The sequence below is a fragment of the Lolium rigidum genome, chromosome 1 (genome assembly GCF_022539505.1).
Source record: "Lolium rigidum isolate FL_2022 chromosome 1, APGP_CSIRO_Lrig_0.1, whole genome shotgun sequence".
In the NCBI taxonomy this organism is placed as follows: Eukaryota; Viridiplantae; Streptophyta; class Magnoliopsida; order Poales; family Poaceae; genus Lolium; species Lolium rigidum.
In genome coordinates, this window is record NC_061508.1 from 18,189,137 (window position 1) to 18,209,362 (window position 20,226).

Below are 20,226 nucleotides of genomic sequence, written 5' to 3' on the forward strand. Positions count from 1 at the left end.
TTGCGAGGATCTTACCCATCCACACAGTACCATTATCCATAACTAAGAAGCATCTCCAAAACAACAAAGAGAATGAATGAGCCACACCGTGGACCACACGGCCATCTCCTCCTCCCATGCACCACCCTGCCCATCTCCATCGATCTATCTAGCCCTGCAACACGATGCACACCTACTCCATGTCTAGCCTACGTAAAGAAGGCTGCAGCATATGGAAAGTCACCACCTATGTGCAGCGTAGCAATTATTATCTTTGATTTTGATTTGTTCAGAAAAAGACTATTCTTCGCCAAATTTAACCCTTTTGCAAAAATAATGTCTCATTCATTTTGTTCAGAAAAAGACTATTCTTCGCCAGATTTAACCCCTTTGTGAAACTATTTCGGAGTTCTATCCCTGAGTTCGTTGCCAACAAGGATAGAGCCAACTTTGTGCAGGTCGGCGTCAAGGTTTTCCGTCGCCGAAGCTAGGTCGGCACCGAAACACTTATTAAATCGTGTGTCAAATTTCTTTGACGTCGACCTGCACAATTTTGGCTACATTTTCGTCGGCACACTCAGTGGTTAGATTCAAAAATAGTTTCATCGGGGTTAGATGAGGTATTAGTTCGGTGGTGGGCTGCGGTGGTGTGGTGTTCATCTACCGCGTAGGCGATGGTGAGTCTCGGCGGCGTGGCGCAGCGGAGTATCGGTGTTGGATGCGGGATGAAGAGCATGCACAGGATGGCGGTGCTGTCAGGCATCATGGTGGCGTCGATGACAAAGGTCAATGCGGTGATCCCACTTGGAGATGGGTGCAAGGAAGAAGGAGGTAGCAACTCCTGTGACGTGTGCAATGGCGTGCGCTCAGGGTCTGCTTGACTGGTTGTGCTTCTCACCTGCCAATGGGCGTCTTGAGAAGGCATTCAGTTTTAGATGATGTGTGTTCGTGTATGGTCAGGGTAATGACCCTGTTCATGGTCACCCCTTCATCGCTCTTGTAATTATAGCGAGTTGTCGCTGGAAAGGTGGCTTCGAATTGATCTTTGTATCTCCCTTGTAAGGCTTTGCGAATATTTTAATAAAGAAAAGCTATGTGCATCCTTTGGATGCAGAGGCTGGGGCGATGCTCTGATACGTCTCCGACGTATCGATAATTTCTTGTGTTCCATGCCACATTATTGATGATTTCTACATGTTATATGCACACTTTATGTCATATTCGTGCATTTTCTGGAACTAACCTATTAACAAGATGCCGAAGTGCCAGTTCCTGTTTTCTCGCTCGTTTTTGGTTTCGAAATCCTAGTAACGAAATATTCTCGGAATTGGACGAAATCAACGCCCAGGTTCCTATTTTGCCCGGAAGCATCCAGAACACCCGAGAGTCGCCAGAGGGGGGCCACACATGCCCCAGATGATAGGGTGGCGCGGCCTAGGGGTGGCCCGCGCCCCCCTATGGTGTCGCCGCCTCGTCGCCCCTCCGACTCCGCCTCTTCGCCTATTTAAAGGTCCCTGACCTAAAACCTCTATACGAAAAAGCCACGGTACGAGAAACCTTCCAGAGCCGCCGCCATCGCGAAGCCAAGATCCGGGGACAGGAGTCTCTCGTTCCAGCACGCTGCCGGGGCGGGGAAGTGCCCCCGGAAGGCTTCTCCATCGACACCACCGCCATCTTCATCAACGCTGCTGTCTCCCATGAGGAGGGAGTAGTTCTCCATCGAGGCTCAAGGCTGTACCGGTAGCTATGTGGTTAATCTCTCTCCTATGTGCTTCAATACAATAATCTCATGAGCTGCCTTACATGATTGAGATTCATATGATGATGCTTGTAATCTAGATGTCGTTATGCTAGTCAAGTGAATTTTACTTATGTGATCTCCGGAGACTCCTTGTCCCACGTGTGTAAAGGTGACAAGTGTGTGCACCGTGTGGGTCTCTTAGGCTATATTTCACGAATACTTATTCACCGTTATGAATGGCATAGTGAAGTGCTTATTTATATCTCTTTATGATTGCAATGTGTTTTGTATCACAATTTATCTATCTCGCTACTCTAGTGATGTTATTAAAGTAGTTTTATTCCTCCCGCACGGTGTAATGGTGACAGTGTGTGCATCCGTGTTAGTACTTGGCGTAAGCTATGATTGTGATCTCTTGTAGATTATGAAGTTAACTATTGCTATGATAGTATTGATGTGATCTATTCCTCCTACATAGTGTGAAGGTGACAGTGTGCATGCTGTGTTAGTACTTGGTTTAGTCGTGTCGATCTTTCATGCACTCTAAGGTTATTTAAATATGAACATTGAATTGTGGAGCTTGTTAACTCCGGCATTGATGGTTCGTGTAATCCTACGCAATGTGTTCATCATCCAACAAGAGAGTGTAGAGTATGCATTTATCTATTCGTTATGTGATCAAAGTTGAGAGTGTCCACTAGTGAAAGTCTATTCCCTAGGCCTTGTTCCTAAATATCGCTATCACCGCTTGTTTACTCGTTTTATCTGCGTTACTATCGCTACCATATTACCACCATCAACTACACGCCAGCAAGCTATTTTCTCGGCACCGTTGCTACTTGCTCATACATATTTATACCACCCGTATTTCACTATCTCTTCGCCGAACTAGTGCACCTATTAGGTGTGTTGGGGACACAAGAGACTTCTTGCTTTGTGGTTGCAGGGTTGCATGAGAGGGATATCTTTGACCTCTTCCTCCCTGAGTTCGATAAACCTTGGGTGATCCACTTAAGGGAAACTTGCTGCTGTTCTACAAACCTCTGCTCTTGGAGGCCCAACACTGTCTACAAGAATAGAAGCTCCCGTAGACATCATGCTCCCATTTCGAAAAAAGATGAGGTATTAGTTTTGCCAAAGGGTCTGGTTTTTCGAGAGAGAAAAAGAAGCTGCAACATATAGAAATAGAAGGCCAAAGGCCGAGGAAAGGCGACTATGGCGGGGTCGGGGCTAGAGGGGAGCTGGTGCATGCGGTCAAATCCGGCGCCACTCCGCTGACCGAGCGTCGAGGGCTTGACAAGAAACAACGCCTCGCCGACGGTCGTATGTTGGTTTAGGTTTCTCTTCGGCATCTAATCCACGTCGGTGGGCATTCGCGGTGCTGCGGCGACTTGGCGACAACGGCAGGAATGTGCCCAAAAAAATTACATCACGACGGCGATGCAGCTGCACCGATTTTGGCCCAAAGCTACTTTAAAACGGTTATTTTTGGTACAAACCCTATTTTACATCATGTTTAGAGATGCTCTTATTTCACAAACAAAAAAGGAACACGTGGCACAAGTTAACCCAGCAACTTGCGATGATCTTATTCATACCATTATCCATAGCTAAGAATCATCTCTACAACAACAACAAAGGGAATGAATGAGCCACACCGTGGACCACACGCATCTCCCCCTCCCATGCACCACCCTGCCCATCTCCCATCGATCTAGTTAACCCTGCACTGCACACAACGCACACCTACTCCATGTCTAGCCAGAGAAAAGAAGGCTGCTACCCGCAAAAAAAGAGAGCTGCAACAATCGAAAGTCACCACCAATGTGTGCAGGTGCAGCATAGCAATTTCTCGTTACCATATTTCAGATGTTGAGCGGTGGGTTTGCAAAAGGGGAGGCCAAAAGGGAAACAAGGGAGAAGATTGAAGAGAGCTAGTGGGCGGGTACTGGCGACCCATTACTGGATCCAGTGGACATATTATTGCTGGCACGGCACAGGCCATGTGAGTGCAGGCAGAGGTAGCAATGCATCCAAGATGATGATGGCTCCCCGGCCAGAATTGGGGAGAGATAAGAAGGGGTTTGGTAGTTTTGGTGAGCAGAATGAGATAATAAAGCCAAGGAAGAAAGAGAGAAAGAGAAAATACTACTTGAGGCAAATGTTTGTGCGAAAAAAGAAAGAACTTCCCTCATCATTTGTGAGCTAACAACTGTTACGCCAAGTGGCATCACATAGGCATTATATTTTTTCTTTATGGTAAAAATGCTGCAAAAATGAGAAAGTGGAATCTGCAGTTTCATTTGTTTCTGCAATATAATTACCACGCTACTAGTACAACACACTGGTCACAATTAATTGGCCCATATGATGATACATCCTATGACAATGCCCTGTCCCTACTCCTACTCTACTGGTAGTAGCCCGCTATGGGCTAGTGATCTCATTCTAGGTTCATGTGATGTGAGGGGGCACACACTCCCTCGCGTAGTGGCATGACATGTCCTCTGAATGGGGCAGACGAAAACTTCCTTTCAAATTTCACTTCAATTGGTACAAGGAAAGGATTGTGAGCGGAAACGAGTGATGGGACGTGAGTCCGCTTGGCGGCAGCCCATCCCGTCCGTCCATCCATCCTTGGGCGCCTCCAAATACCGTATGAGGCATTTGCATTGGTACCATTTCTTGATCCACCATGGAATGACATGCTTCGTCTCATCTTGACATGAGATGGCTTTGTTGTTAGGATAATTCTGATCTTGGTACGTTGCCTAGTCTTGTAGATCTCAGCTAGGCTGAGTTAGTCGTGTGTGGTGCTGCAGCTAGCTTCGTGTGTGCATGTAAGTTAGTTAGCTGTGCATGCGATTAGTGGGCAGCACATTGTGTGTGCGTGGAGTTAGTGGCTCCGGCTAGTGTGCGTGTGTGAGCCTACTTAAGGCCCTGTAATCTTGTATGAGTTGAGCCAGCTGAATAGAGAAAAGACTAGGGCGTTGGTGCGCCCGCGGCGGCGTTCGTCGCCGGCCGGAAAATCTCTGTGTTGTCTCCGTTGCCTTCTTCTACCTCTGTTCGTGAGTTGCGAGTGAGAGGGAAGAAGAGGTAGCTACCTGGCAGTCTGAAACAAGTATAGTAGGATTTGAAGTTTCTTCTACTAGCTTGGTGGAAAAAAGTGGCTGCCATGGGGGCCATGGGCGGGCAATCGAAGGTAAAGCTGGTGCTACCATTTTAGGGGGATGGCACATGATAGATCAACACTGGATGGAGTGGATCCTGGAAAGTCACGGCTCAAAAGCTCCCCTATCCTGTCACCTACCTACCTGTGTGGGTGTGGGTGCGTGTATGTTTGTCCATGGAGTTGAGGATAGACAAGATATTATTATTGCATTTTGGATTGGCGTTTGAGTGGAGAGCGTTTGAAGATTGTACAACTACCGCTTAGGATTTGTTCGGTTAACCCCCACACCAAGTGGATTGAAGTGTATTGGGAGGATTTTTTTACTTGCAAGTGACTTCAATCCACTTAAACCCTCACCTAGCCGAATAAGACCTTAGCGTTAGACCTACAATTTGCAGGTCTAATAACTGTTGCTGAACCTGCACCAGCATTTCATCAGGCTAGTGAGCGAGGGCCGAAGAACGTTCTGATCCATATCGCCGGGCCCGCCCAGCAGCTGGCCCAGGCGCGCGCTCGCGCACATGAAATGGGCCCACCATAAACTAGAATCCATATCACCGGGCCCGCCCAGCAGCTGGCCCAGGTGTGATGAGCACGTAGGTACAGTACGATATAGGAGAGAGCAACTGCTCACCTAAACTAGGATCCTAATTAAGCCATGGCTGCAGCTAATCGATCCTCTCCGATCTTATCTATGTGTGCACATGATCAAGCACCAAAACGAACAGCTAGCTGCCGGCAAGCACAGGACTGACTCCCGACCCAGAAGGCCCCAAAGGCCATCGGCTGCCCTTTTCGTTTTTGAGTAAGAGAAGCCGTTGGTTCGTAGGCGCAACGTGTCCTCTGCTCGGTTCTATGTTATCATGTATGTATGCTAATGATTTCCTCAAGAAAGAAAAAGATAAGGTGATCGACGGTGGACCACCGGCGGGCGCGGCCTCCGATCGAGATCCAGCAGCTCTGGGCGCCGGCACATGCGCAGCGTGCCGCCGTCGGTTGGTGTAAACGTCAAGCCCGGTACGACGACGGCGATGGCCGGTACCATGGATTCCTCCGAAATCATTACCCCGTCGCCATCCTTGCTCCAATCATTTAATCCAACATGTTGCTTCGATCATGTGCTCTCTGCCTGCCTCCGTTTTCCATTTGCATCGCCACTAAAAGTGCGTTACCAACATGTGCGTTGTTGCGGTAGCACGACTGTGACTGAGAATCGGCCGTCTAGACGTTCAGCTCTGCCTGCATGCCGTGGATGATTGTCTGCATAGCCCAAAATCGAAACTGAAAGTGTTCTTTTTCTACATTTGCTACCAGAGATGGAGTGATTGAAATATACACCATGAGATCATCTACAATTTCGCTTGAGCCGAGCAAATCAGAACCAGAGAGTTTTCTTTGTACATATCATTTTCTTTACATTGTTAAAGATTTTGGATGCCTGGATGGCCGTGTTTCTGTGACCAACCACTTTGCAGGCCATTAATTACGGCGACGAAATCATATACACGCCAAACTGAATCCGTCTGACTAACAAGGGGCAGGCGTTATCGCTGTCAGCTTGAACCGAACTCGTCGTTCCATTTCTCCAGCTCGTCCCATTTGCTCTTCTGCAGGCTCGGCCGTATCACCGTCATCGCGCTCCTGAAGTCTTCGTATCTCAACGGTCGTAGCTACAGCAAGGGAAACAGAAAGATTAACGCTTCTTCCACTTGACAACACCACAGGCTATTCCAATGCTTTTACAAGTTGTGAGCAGTAGCAACGTTGACGGTTCAGTATCCAATGCTAAGAAACTGCAGAGCAAGCACCTGATTTGCTTTTATTGTAAGGATATTATGTGGACCAAGCTCTCTGATCGGCATCATTGCAGCTTCCTCGCACAAGGCTCTCAGGTCACTCCCAGAATATCCTAGGGACAACATATATTGAGTTCATTGTCAAGGACCACCAGTACCATCTTTTTAAAAAATGGGCATATAGCAGAAAATAAAATGTACCTTCAGTCTCCACAGCAAGTCTCTCCAAATCATGATCTGTGAGGAAACATTTTCAGATTCAAATGTTGTGGGCAGCGCTAGAATGGTGCTACATGCTACAACATGCAAAAATGGAACCTCCAGGTTCCTGCCATCTTTTCGAGATCACTATCTGGCTATGCAACTCTATGTACATCAGACAGAAAATAACAGAAGAAGATAAGGTTCATTTTTATCAAGTGTACGTAACTCAACACATTTTATACGGCGAGTGTTTAAATCTGGGAATGGTTTTCATTTTACCAGGTCTAATGGTTTGGTTTCCCGTGTGGGCTTATTTGGTTTCATAAGTGGTTTGTGGGATTGGTCCTAGACCTCCAACTACCCACGTCCATCCCCTACCTCGACCTCGACCTACTCCATGCCCTACCTCGATCTGCCGCCCGTCTCTGTTGGTGGCCACGAAGGCGAATGAGGGTTCGTCTACAGCCACCGTAGCGCTAGCGACTACGGGGAGATCTTCGGTCTGTTCGACCTCGGGGACTTCATGATGCCGTAGGAGGAGCTGTTTGGCTGGCAGGGATAGGGACGCGCCGGCGCCGGTGGCTGCGCAGGAAAAGGAGATTGCATCATCAAGTGGGAGCTCATCCAGGTTCGTGCCCTTCATGCCCTACTGCTTCTTGGTCTGCCGCCCGTGAATACTATGGTGTCCTCGTCATTGTAGGTACTCCTAATGTTTGTGAATAATGGACATTGGTTGAACCAGAATCTGTATGAATATTGGACACTGGTTGAATCCAGAAACTTTTATCTACACTTCACAATCCCCTTTCTGATTTTTTCTTCCAAAATAATAGAGCAGTGAATTTTTTATTTGTCAATACATATGGAAAGCTCCTAGCTGCATATCTGTCTAGTTCACTGCTATATTCGAATGGGTTATTTTTAGTGAAAACATACGTGTTGTATCTATGAGATGAGCTGATGCTATGATCTTTGCACCAAACAATGCATCTGTACTAGTTCCATTTTAAAAATGTTGTGTTGACTTGATGGTTGGAAATCTTTCAGGCAACCAAACCTGAATATGCTCATGAGAGCAGCATTTCACATATATTTTCTGTAGACTGAAATAATGGGTAACATGCATCTGTACAGAAGTTTTAATACTACAGTCTACAGGAAATTGGTATTGTTCTGCATCGCAGGGGATACAGATGATCTGCTAGTATTTCAGCTCCAGATAGTATAGAGAAGCATGTCTCTAATTGCAGTGACAATATGAAACATTTTTTGTTTCATTGCCACTCCTGCCAAGACTTGCTACAGGTTCTCCAACTGGTGGATTATTGCTCAGTGTTCATGTATTATATGTAGACACATAATTTTATGATATGACAGGGTACATATATATAACTCTAGTTTTGACAGAAGACAAGCTCATATGTAGATTCCTTGAGTAAACACCACCTGACTTTACGAGGGAACCTCAACTTTCTTTTGTTGCTAACTCACGCCATATCCTTTGAGTCCAGATTTCATTCTTCAAATGCAGCAGCAGGAGTGAGTACTTGTCAGTACTGATACTAGTAGTGTACGGTTTAGAGTCATAGGTTGATGATTGAAATGCAGATTTTTTGACGATTTGGTGGTTTGGTAATCATCAATTAGTATACATACCTAGTAAGCTTGTTGTTTCCGAGATGAACATAGTAATCTGATTCTGCTAGTCTTCCATTGTGCAGTAGTTTCTCTACTGGCATTTACCTTTTTGTATACGTGGGGCCTACCAACTAATCAGCCCAGACCACACCGTCTAATTATCTCATTTGTAAACAGCCCAAACCAAACCAACCCGGTTGGAAACATGGCCAACGGGCCGGGTTGATTAAACTGCACAAACCCTCTTAAACCGCAAATGCTCAGGGTTACTAGGTGGTTCTATTTTTCCTTTTATGAAGCTATATGTATGCACCCTCGGATGCATGCGAACCTGTCAGTTTATATGTTGTTTATGAAGCTCTATGGATGGTTGAGCTATAGTGTACATGGTTGCTGGCTTACTGCTTATATGTTGTTCAGTAGGAGTGATTTGTCCCCTTGCTTAGATGTATGCTCAGTACAAAATGGTTCTCGATGGTTCTCAACCCACTTCAGCAAAGGATTTAAACCCACGGGTTTGTACTAGGTTTAGTTCGGTTTGGGTGGAAAACAGTCAGTTTGGTTTTGGTTGGGGTGGAAGTGATATTGAATAGGTTTAGTTGGGTTGGGCTGACACAAATATTCGTGCGGTTCTTGTTAAGGTGTGGTTAAGATTTCAAACCATTCTCAGGCTTACGTGCGTTGCATGAACATTCACATTTTGGGACGAAAATGGGGTACTTGCAGAAAAAAAGGGTACGGAGAGTGGTAGTGCAACAACTGAACAAAGCATGTGTCCCTGGTAAAAACATAACAAGGAAAGTAATCACTTACTAGATAATTTGAATGCTTGTCCTTTGAGCTGATTTTTTAAAAGTAACCTCCGTACATTTGGATCAGGTAGTGGCACATATATTCTTTTTACCTGTTTATTGGTTGAATAGAATAACATTCACAAACAAAAGGAACAAAATTAAGTCAAAATAGTGGTACTGAGATTAAGTCAAAGTAATATATACATGCAGTTCTCCTGCATAGTTCAGAAAAAAAAACAAGGCACTATTTTAAAGTTTTAACTAGTGAAAACCGACATGCTTTTTCTGTCCAGTTCCCAGCCTTTGGTCGCCACAGCACCACAAGGCAAATACGTGTCGGGAACTGGTACCAGCCACCAAGCAGCACATACATAGTTGTATGCCCGTTTTATGAAACACGGGGCGGAAGAAATATGAAAGAAATCATAAAAGAACAGCAATATCCATAATATATATGTAGGATCAATCTTACCAGTCTTCTAAGAACAGCATCATCCAACTCTTGCGGTTTATTCGTAGCTCCTAACAATTGGATTATTATTAACAGATGATACACATACACATAATAAAACACAAAACTTAGTAAGAGAAAATTATTGCAGGTAAAAAATGTGTGCAATGGTTTTTTCAGATATATCCATGACAAAATCTATAATGAGGGCAATTTATGTATCACTCAAGATCTGCATATTGTTTCAGGAATGTCTGATCTAAAACTCGTAGCGCACACAATTCTAAGTCCTAACTAATGCTGCTGAAGTAAAGAAGGCACTAAGCATTGGGTTCGAGGGTCATTTACTTGCAGCACTCAAACAGAATCTTTCCAAAGGGTTATACACAATTTGACCGGACCAAAATACTGGATGCTGAATACCAAAACAGCAGCAGCAGGGAAAAGATAAACTGCATTGCATGTCCACAAACTATTGTACTGGCAAGCAAATGTATACAGCGTGTACTTCAAAACTACTAAATTATTTTTACTAAGTAGTAGTAACAGTTACACACATGATAGCTGTATCGTAAGGATTTTCACTCATAACAAGCATACTGCGAAAGCTAACATGGATTTAGCAATAAGAAAAGGAAGATATGCTAACCTATCACAATTACTAAGTCATCTGGGTTTGATGTCACCCCATCAAACTGGATAAGGAATTCAGATTTCAGTCGCCTGCTTGCATCATTCTCGCTAGCTAACCTTGTTGACATGACGCTATCAATCTGGATAGTAAAATGCAGTAACCAAAAACAACAAAGCACGTCAGATTCCACTTTTACAACTAAACTAAAAAGAAACATTATACATTTAACAAAACCAGCTAAAGAGTGCAACTTAAGATCCTACACCAACTGAGCTTGAAAGACTGCAGATGCCACATATGCGCTCATCTGAACTTCAGAAAGATTTGAGTGAACACACCAACACTGTGCATAAGCCTATGTAGAGTAAAATGTTCAATCCATTCTTCTATTCCATTTGAAGTTTAGGGGAAAACATGTTTTTACACTTGTACAAGTCTAACAATTGCACGGTTCCAGCAGATTAAACATTTCAAGAAGTAAACTATTCAGAAAATAAGACAACCAATTTCAATATTCCAGTGAACTAGTGATAGCATTGTCGAAATAATATTGCAGAGTGTCATTAATGATACAAGACAAGATTAAATAGATTTTATTGCATAGTTTCAGGGATCTATTAAAATAAAGTGTGTAAACAGGACCTCATCCATGAAGATAACAGATGGTTGCCTCTCGACAGCAACCATGAAAAGTGTCCGAACAAGCTTTTCAGCCTCCCCAACCTGTTTTCGCCAATGAAAATAATGTTGTTTCAGACCAGAAAATATATAATATCAAATATCCTACAGAGGAACATGTATAGAGATAACCACATACCCACTTTGACGTCAATGAAGAAGCTGATACATTGAAAAATGTAGCTTCAGATTCTGATGCAACAGCTTTGGCAAGCATTGTTTTCCCATTCCCAGGAGGACCAAAGAGAAGCAGCCCTACAGAATAGTTATGAATTTTACATAAGATAGCTACTATTAGACAAGACCTAGAGAAGGAAAACCTTCAGAACGAACAAGTTTACCTTTGGCAGGCCTCCGAAGACCAGTGAAAAGATCTCTTCGCTTAGTAGGTAAGATAACCATTTCCATGAGTGCTTGCTTTGCCTTGTCAAGACCAGCTACAGATCAAACCAGAAAATAAAGAAACCATGTCAAATACCAGGCTTGAGCCAGAGCACACAAAGAAAGTCAATGGTTGCATACCAACATCATCCCATTTAACAGAAGGACTTCTATCCACAATTGTTGTATTTATCATTTCAACAAGCTTGTCATCATCCTTTCCACCAGCTCTTTGCATTGGCTTTGAACCAACATTGCTATTCTTCTGATGAGAAGATGCTTGTCCACCTCTGTTAAAGGTAGGGGTTGACTGCAAAGCTGGCCTACGGGAGCTAGTTGATGCCGGTTTCTCAGGCCTATTTAGATGATTATTTGTACCAACCTGCATAAATAGTGGACGGGGTATTTGCTGAAAACTACCACTTGCAAAAAAACACATAGTTATGTAGCTTTCATTTTCTTAAAGCAACTTATCTTGCTCAATACATGCTGTTAATGCAGCGAACTACCGAAGCTTTAACAAGTAGAGACTAGCAACCCTAATTTTATGTTGATGTTATCATTGAAGTCGTAAAGTTGATTGTTGAAAATGATAAGAACTCACAAGAACAGCATATCCATAGTGATCTAACTTGGATTGATAAACAAGCACTGCAGTGGTACCAGATCAGCAGATCAGTAAAATACTGTTGACCAGGAAGGAAGAAAATAACTGGCCACAATCATCCTACCTATAACACATGCCTGTTTGACTGATTTTACTAAGAACTAAGAATGGAGTATTCATGTTTGAGTCAAGCCACAAGCCCACAACATGAAAACCAAGTAGACAACTATCAGGACATGTACAACCTCATCACCTAGAAACTTATACCTTCTTGGGGACTGGTGCAGATGCTCCTGCAATACCAGATAAAATTAAACAAAGTTAACACCCAATGAATTACAATCCGCAACTGAAGCAGTAGGAAAATGCACGGACGACCAATCAAAACAAACGAACTATTGAAAGTAAAAAACTGTTAACAGAGACCATGAATTCACTTGCGGATTCACACAGGTATTAACAGCTAAATTCAGACAATCAAGTGATTAACAAAACAAACTACATGTAAGGCCTGCAAGTACTTTGGCCTCTTCAAAGTTACTAGACTCAGAAGTGCACATCGCTAACCATGTTCACAAGCTTGCGCATAACAATCGAACTAGTGAAATGCTAACAAGAAAGCACAATTCACTAATGGAAGTTTGGAACCATACAGGTACTAACACCTAAATTTCCACAATCAAGTGACTTCAACGAACTACAGGTACAGCCTGCAAATGTTTTGGTGGTTTCTAATGTTTCCAGAGTCGCTGACCAAGTTCACGAGCTTGCGCATAGCAGGAAAACTGACGAGAAAAGAAAAATAGAGGAGTGGAGAGCCTCACCACTCCTCTGGCCGAGCACCCTGAGCCGCTCCTCCACCTGCGTCTGCCACTTGGCGATCTTCTCCTGGTACATCCGCACCTGCCCCCTCTCGCTGCAAACCCACGCACACGAATCAGAACCCGCAGACGGGCAGATCCTAGTTCTGGTCCCCAGCACCATGCCGGGGTGAAGGAAGGAATCGGGAGGGACCTGGAGGAGGAGGAGACGGCGTCGGGGACGCGGGCGGCCTTGGCCTCGAGCATGACGCGGAGGGCGTTGCGGTAGTGCGCGTCGGCGTCGTCGGGGAGGCCCCACTCCTCGGCGCGCACGGCCTTGTCGATCTCCTCCTTGGCCAGCTCGAAGTAGCCCTTGAGCTTCACGCCCACGCGCTCCCCGACCACGGCCGCCGGCCCCGCCGCGTCGGCCATGGGCTGGGCGTCCGGAGAGCGGAACAGAAGGGAGGATAGGGAGTCCGCGAGCGCGCGGAGGAAGCTCATGCGCCGGCGAGGGGAAGCATCGGAGATTCGCCGTGGAGGGGGAGGATGGAGGAGGTTTGCGTGTCCGGGGCGTTGGGGTTGCTAGTGGAGAGAGACGGGAGAGTCAATTCCCCGCAGCACGCATCTCAAGTGGGCTGGGTTTGACGGGCCAACGCTGCTGTTCGGGCCTTCTGTTTTGGCGTAGTTACTTTCAAACTATATTCATCATTCTAACAGAACCTCAAATTACCCTCGAAAAAAAACTTTAAATTGTTTTATTCTTTTTGGTAATGGATACGGCCTCCAAATTATTGATTTATCTCACTTTTTTTTAGATAACTTATACCTCTAGATGATTTTGAGTATCTCTAGCAGATCCCTCAAACCACAACCCGTAGTTCACAAAAAAATCTCCTGCAGACCAGACCTTGCATAGTGGCAAAACGTAAACTGAACCGCAAATCAGGGTTTTGCATAGTTTTAACAATATGTGTGACACAACTTTGTAAAAATCCAAGCAATTCGGCCGCATTTCGCTTGCGCTTGGAATAGAGGATTTTTGCCTCGCAAGTTTTCACAATCTAATTGAAAAGAGATCGACCCATTTGGTAGCGGCGACAAAAAAGATGAGTTGGATATGTCGATAACTCGGCAAATGGTCGCGCATGACCATGATGTGGCCTAGCGCGTGGTTCTAAGGAATGCAAAGCCGGCCGACTTTGGATTCTCGCCGCTTCTTCTTGTTCATATCTGCGAGTTCCTACGTGGTGAGCAGCACCACCATCTACTCCATGTTTTCGTGGAGCAGCTCATCCAAAATCACGAGGACAAAGAATCCTCCATGAAAAACAATGCGACATCTACAAACGCATCGGCAAAATCAGTGGATTGACATACCTTGTGGTGGCAGTCAGCTGCTTTGCACGGCCAATTCGTGGTGGCAAGAGGCGAGGCGATTCAACATGGCGCAGTGATTTGTGGAGGTACATATATGCTATCTCACGGGATAGTTGTGGATCTCCACATATCAGGAAAACTAACGAAGCAGGTTCTAACGAAGCAGGTTCTACTGTAACAGCTCTGTTCGGAGCCCTCAAACCTAAGTTCTATGGGACAATGCAGGAATATATGCTATCTCACGGGATAGTTGTGGATCTCCACATATCAGGAATCTCCTTTCAAAGTTTGTGTGAGTAAAATGATACTAAGATGCGTGCCAAATCAAAGCGTCTAAAAGAAATACGCACGCAACATTGCATTCGTCACAGTAGTCAAGAAGCTAAATTTGATTAACGTGAAAAGGTTATGCATTTGAGAGATTTATTATTACATCACAATCTTGTGCTAGGCAAAACCTCCTGACTACATCCATTGATGCACTAACAAAATATGCTTGCAACTAAGGATATCAGATTTTACTATTCCATAAGTAAAAAGACAAATAATAAGCACTGTAACGAAAAACTACTATTCCATCTGATTCATATTAAGTGTCGGAATTCAGTTAGTAATATGGATTGGAGGGAGTACATAATTAAGCACTATTCAAATTGTTGAGTATTCCTTCAAAGATCACACCCCCTCTGCGAGGTTCTATTATCTGCGTGCACTGTTCAAATCATTGAGAATTTTCATGCGAATTAAACAAAGAAAAGATGCATTCAGCTAGAAAGATGAACTGGAAATCCATCTCAACAAATGCTATTACTCCTGCTACTACAATTGTGTTCCAAAATAAGGAAATTGAACGTTTAGTAGTCAACAATATTGTTTGGTCTTGTTCTGTCGATCCTTCTTTATTTCCTTGGTGCGCTGCTTATCTCTGCCGTTCCTGACCTGCTTCATCTCCTGGGTCGGCAGGCTCTTATTTTGCTCGGCAGGCGTGGTGAGTCCGAGGGTGTCCCGGAAGAGTGGGCGGTTGAGCTGGGAGTGCGCGGCGAAGCCCTCCTCGCCGAGGTACTGCCTGAGGAAGTTGAGCAGGACCAGCTTCGACCACGTCGTCTTGTTAACCCTTACACGGAGCCCGCTCGACTCCTCTTCCTCCTCCTCTTCGTCATCATCAGAATCATATTCGTCATTATCATCGTCCGGGCCAGGCGGATTGTCTTCGAGGAGGTCTTTGATCCGTCGGAACAGGATCCTCTCCTCGGCGTGCTGCTTCTTGTGCGCTTCCACCCCGGCGGCGAGCTCCGCAACTCTGCTCTCCAGCGACGCCCTGTCCTCGGGTTTAGGTTCCCGCGGTCTGTAGTAGCGGTACTGGTACGCCGAGGGTGGGTCGGGCTGGTAAGGCCTGTGGTTGAGCTCGAAGCACACGGCCAGGGCCTCGCCCGCGGCCATCCGGACGGCGGGGTCGTCGGCCCTGAGGTGCTTCGCGATGACTTTGAACGGGGTCATGGCTCGCACGTTGGCGGCCGTGCGGAGGAGGAGCGTCCACGCGGACAAGGCGGCGGCCAGGACCTGCGGGTGGCCACCGGTCTGGTCGATCACCTCGCGGACGGCCTTGAGGGTCCGCTTCGCGCCCGCCGCCTTCTTCGGGCAGACCAACGTGACGGCGACAAGGCAGTTGATGGCGGCCACGGCCCGCTCCGCGTCGGCGGCCGACGAGGGGGCCATCCCGGCGAAGAGGCCGTCGAGGTCGAAGAGCCTGTCGAGGAGGGTCTGGGCCTTGGAGCCGACGACGGTGAGCGCGTAGATGCCGATGGCGCGGTAGGCGTCCTTGCGCTCCTTGCCGGACCCGCCGGCGTTGAGGAACGAGAAGCAGCGGTCCAGGGCCTGGTCGTACGGGTGGTTTGTGATCTCGTCGGAGGGCACGAAGCCCTGGAGCGCCGCGACGAGGTCCTTGAGGCCTTCCTCGCGAGCGACGTGCTTGTTCTGGTGGAGCATCCCGACGCATCTCTGGATCGAGAACGCTCGCTCGCCGGAGTTAGAAGAATCGAGGCGCCCCATCGTGTCCCGAGTGCAGAGAGGATCGGATCGCTTCGTGTGGTTAGGTTGGCGAGCAAGCGCGGCGAGATACTTGTATATATAGCCGCCGGAGGAGGAGATCCTGGGAGTCCGGGTTGCAGAAGGAAGCAGGGAACGGGAAGGTTTCGTAACGGGCACGTACGGACGTACCCACGGCCCATAGTGAACAGGCAACAGTCCGCGCGGCCATCTCCGAGTGGGCCGGCAATGTAGAGGCTTCTATTTGACCATTTTCATCCGAGGAATTAGTACTCACAGCCACAATAATTGTCGCTGAAACAAGCGAATAGGGTTGGAAGGAGTTCAACATGAAATGCTCGCATCATCGTGTGACTAGCTCGTATCTCGTTCTAATCGTGTGCATGATGCGCCCTAGGCCGTCTTACCTTCAGTGTCCACTCGTCGTGTCCCTTCGACTAATGTATTGCGCATGTCCACGCCGCGCATGACATCTGATTGAAGCCGCCACCAAGAAATAGCTTACCTTGATGGCGAGAGGTAAAGCTTCGTGAGGAGTATGTCACTAGGATGGATATGCAGAAAGCTGTCGAATTATTGAATGAAAAGATTCATCGCCTCTCTCTCTTATATCTCCTCTCTTCATATTTTGCCTTCTTCAAGTTGAGACTCACCCATCCCTAATCTGTGGATAAATCCGTTGGCAAGGATATAACAATCTGGTACCAAAGCTTGTACGATCCGGGTCGGTTGCAGATTGCTCCATGAGCGATTTGCTGTAAATCCAAGATCAGTGTTTGGAAAATATAAAGGAGGCATCGACGGCTCCGTTCAAGGCGAGCACACACACGAGACACATTGTTGAGCTCATGGGATCCTTTGAAGAGAAAGTGTTGAAGGAGTTCCAGGTGTTCCACATCATCAATGAGAAGATGAAGAGAAAGTGTTTACTTATTTGTTCTTGCTTGCTTAATGTCCTATGTTGATTAGCCAGTTGTATCTGTTATGCTTGCTATCTCTTTTCATATAGGTTGCTCACATAGTAGCATTATCTAGAGAACATATATTCTTGTTTATCCTACATTGATCAAGAAAAGGAAATTTTTTTTGGTGCCGCCTATTCAACCCCTGCATCGACCCTTTCAACCATCCACAGAGGTGGGCACGGGCACAGGGTGTGATGAAGGGGTGGTGGCACTGTGCGGGAAGAAGGGGCGAGGTGTCATTTTAGAGGGGTGGTGGCATGGTGGGGAGTCAGGGTCGCGAGGTTGCGGACAACCAAGGGGTGGGGTTTTCTTTTTTATGTGTGGATCAGGAGGTTGATTAGGGAACAAGTGTGATCAGAATGTGCGCTCAGGATGGCGAGATAGTGCCCCGCCTAATAAGAATTTAGTTTAAAATGAAATATAATTTCCATTAATAATTATATTAAATCTGGAAGGAGAAAAAAATGCCGGCTTGTCACTAACTATTAAATCGGGAAGGAGAATAAACATATGCTTCCTACTAATAACTATCTGCAGAGTCAAATTTTCCAAAAAAAAAATTGCACATGGGGTTCACATTTTCTCAAAATAAAAAACGGTTTACTTTTTCACATACAAGGATAAGCAAATTTTCCCAATTCCTTCGCTAATACTCCCTCCGTCCCTTTCTATAATGCCTATAGATTTTTGGCATTTGTTTCAGAATATAAGGTTGTAGCTTGGCTCTTTTTAAATTACCCCCTCTACATGCATGAAAAAATCCATACAAAAAGGAAACAATTAATTGCGATTCCTAATGCATGTCCCCAACGATTCCTTAGATTTAGGAAGCAATGTTTTTATTTCCTTAATATAACCTGGCAGCACATATATGGAGAGTCAACCAGAGAGATTTGTGGGATTTGTTATGTAAATTTAGAAAGTTACCGATTTCCCTCATTTTACTCTGATCTCAAATCGTTAATCTAGGGGGTCTTGTGCAAAGAACACTTTTGTGCTAATTTCCGTGCCAAAAAACTATAGGCGCTATAGAATGGAACGGAGGGAGTAGGACAAATGAGGGAGCAATGTAAATGACACAGTTCAAGAAAAGCTACCCCCTTCACGAAAAGTTTAATTTATTTTGCAGAAAAGTTGCAACACTTAATTATAAGCAGATGTAATACATGATTAGGCATAAACTATGTAGTAGTCGATCATATATTTCTGAAATGGAGACAAAGCTCCATTGTGCATGTAGTTTTTTTTATTAAATTATTGAAGTATTGGTCTTCCAAAAAAAAACATGATGGGTCACACATGATCGATACATGAATCAATCGTCTAACAAAAGAGAGAAAACTATGTAGTATTCATATTTTTTTTTGACCGGGTGTAGTATTCATATTGTTGAATATTCCTCCACGAATCCCCTCACCACTCTATAGAAATTCAAATGCTCGAGAATTTTCAAGCGAATTAAACAAAGAAAATATGCATTCATATAGAAAGATGAACAGCGAATACATCTCAACAAACACTGCAATTGAATACAAAATAATGGAAATTACAATCTGTCTGAAAGCTGAAGAAAAAGATAATTGAGCTCCCATAGTCATCAATATTGTGTGTTCTTGTTCCGTCGATCCTTGTTGATGTCCTTGGTCCGCTGCTTATCCTTGTCGTTCCTGAGCTGCCTCTTCTCATGTGCCGTCAGGAGGTCCTCTTCTTCGGCGCCGCCGGCAGCCCTGTTGAGTCCCAAGGTGTCCCGGAAGAGTGGCCGGTTGAGGTGGAAATGGGCGGCGAAGCCCTCCTCGCCGAGGTACTGCCTGAGGAAGTTGAGCTGGACCAGCTTCGCCCACGTCCTGACCTTGACGCGGCACCCAGACGACGACGACCACGACCAGGACTTGTCTGGGCAAGGGCCACCTTCCGGCTTATCGGCTTCGACAGGGCCCCCATGCGGCTGCTTGGGTTGGGCAGGGTTGGCTTCGAGGAGGTCTTTGATCTGCCGGAACAGGACCGCCTCCTCGGCGTGCTCCTTCTTGTGGAGGACGTCCGCCCCGGCGGCCAGCTCAGCCACCCTGCTCTCCAGCAGTGGCCTGTCCTCGGGTTTGGGTTCCGGCGGTGTGTAGCGGCGGTAATAGTATGTCGGGGGCGGGTCGGGCTGGTGAGGCAGGTGGTTGAGCTCGACGCAGACGGCCAGCCCTCGCCCGCGGCCATCCGGACAGCGCGGTCGTCGGCCCCGAGGTGCTTGGCGATGACTTTGAACGGGGCCATGGCTCGCAGGCTGGCGGCCTTGGGGAGCAGCAGCGTCCACGCGGACAAGGCGGCAGCCAGGACCTGCGGGGAGGCGGTCTGGTCGATCACCTCGCGGACGGCCTTGAGGGGCCGCTTCGCGTCCGCCGCTGTTTTCGTGCAGATCAGGGTGACGACGGCGAGGCAGTTGACGGCGGCCACGGCCCTCTCCGCGTCGGAGGCGGACGAGGGGGCCATCCCGGAGAGGCTGTCGAGGTCGAAGAGCCTGTCTAGGAGGACCTGGGCATTGGAGCCGACGACGGTGAGCGCGTAGATGCCGATGACGCGGTAGGCGGCCTTGCGCTCCTTGGCTGACCCGCCGTTGCCGAGGAGAGAGAAGCAGCGGTCCAGGGCCTGCTCGTACCGGTGGTCGGCGACCTCGTCGGCTCGTGATGACCCACAAGTATAGGGGGTGTATCGTAGTACTTTCGATAAATAAGAGTGTCGAACCCAACGAGGAGAAGAAGGTGTTGACAAGTAGTTTCGATGAAGGATTCACTGTAAGAGAGTGGATTTGGTGACCGCATGTATAAGTGAGCAGCATTCATTACCGTCCGATTTGCTTTTAGATTCTTGCTGCGCGCGGAGATGCTCACGGCGACAACACGGCGTCTATCAACTTTTCTGACCGCCGGTTTTTGCGCTGTTCTCGCTAGTTGACAGAAGCATCAACAACAGATTCGGCA

The 20,226-nt window shown here is 46.5% G+C and overlaps 1 protein-coding gene across 2 annotated transcripts; it reads right to left on the reverse strand.

Moving 5' to 3' along the window:
* Positions 1–6,214: 6,214 nt before the first annotated feature.
* On the reverse strand, positions 6,215–13,460 carry LOC124685001 (spastin). 2 transcript variants are annotated; one of them, XM_047219269.1, is made up of 13 exons: positions 13,099–13,460; positions 12,900–12,994; positions 12,343–12,368; positions 11,610–11,850; positions 11,429–11,524; positions 11,227–11,342; positions 11,052–11,132; positions 10,425–10,548; positions 9,797–9,846; positions 9,344–9,434; positions 6,890–6,925; positions 6,701–6,801; positions 6,215–6,562 (listed from the first exon to the last, which is right to left on the reverse strand). In XM_047219269.1, exons 1-13 carry the CDS (start codon positions 13,374–13,376, stop codon positions 6,446–6,448), a joined length of 1,452 nt encoding a protein of 483 aa, XP_047075225.1. In that variant the 5' UTR covers positions 13,377–13,460; the 3' UTR covers positions 6,215–6,445. The 2 variants fall into 2 exon arrangements, with proteins under 2 accessions (XP_047075225.1, XP_047075224.1); XM_047219268.1 differs by having other exon boundaries at positions 13,096–13,460.
* Between the last annotated feature and the right edge of the window lie 6,766 nt (positions 13,461–20,226).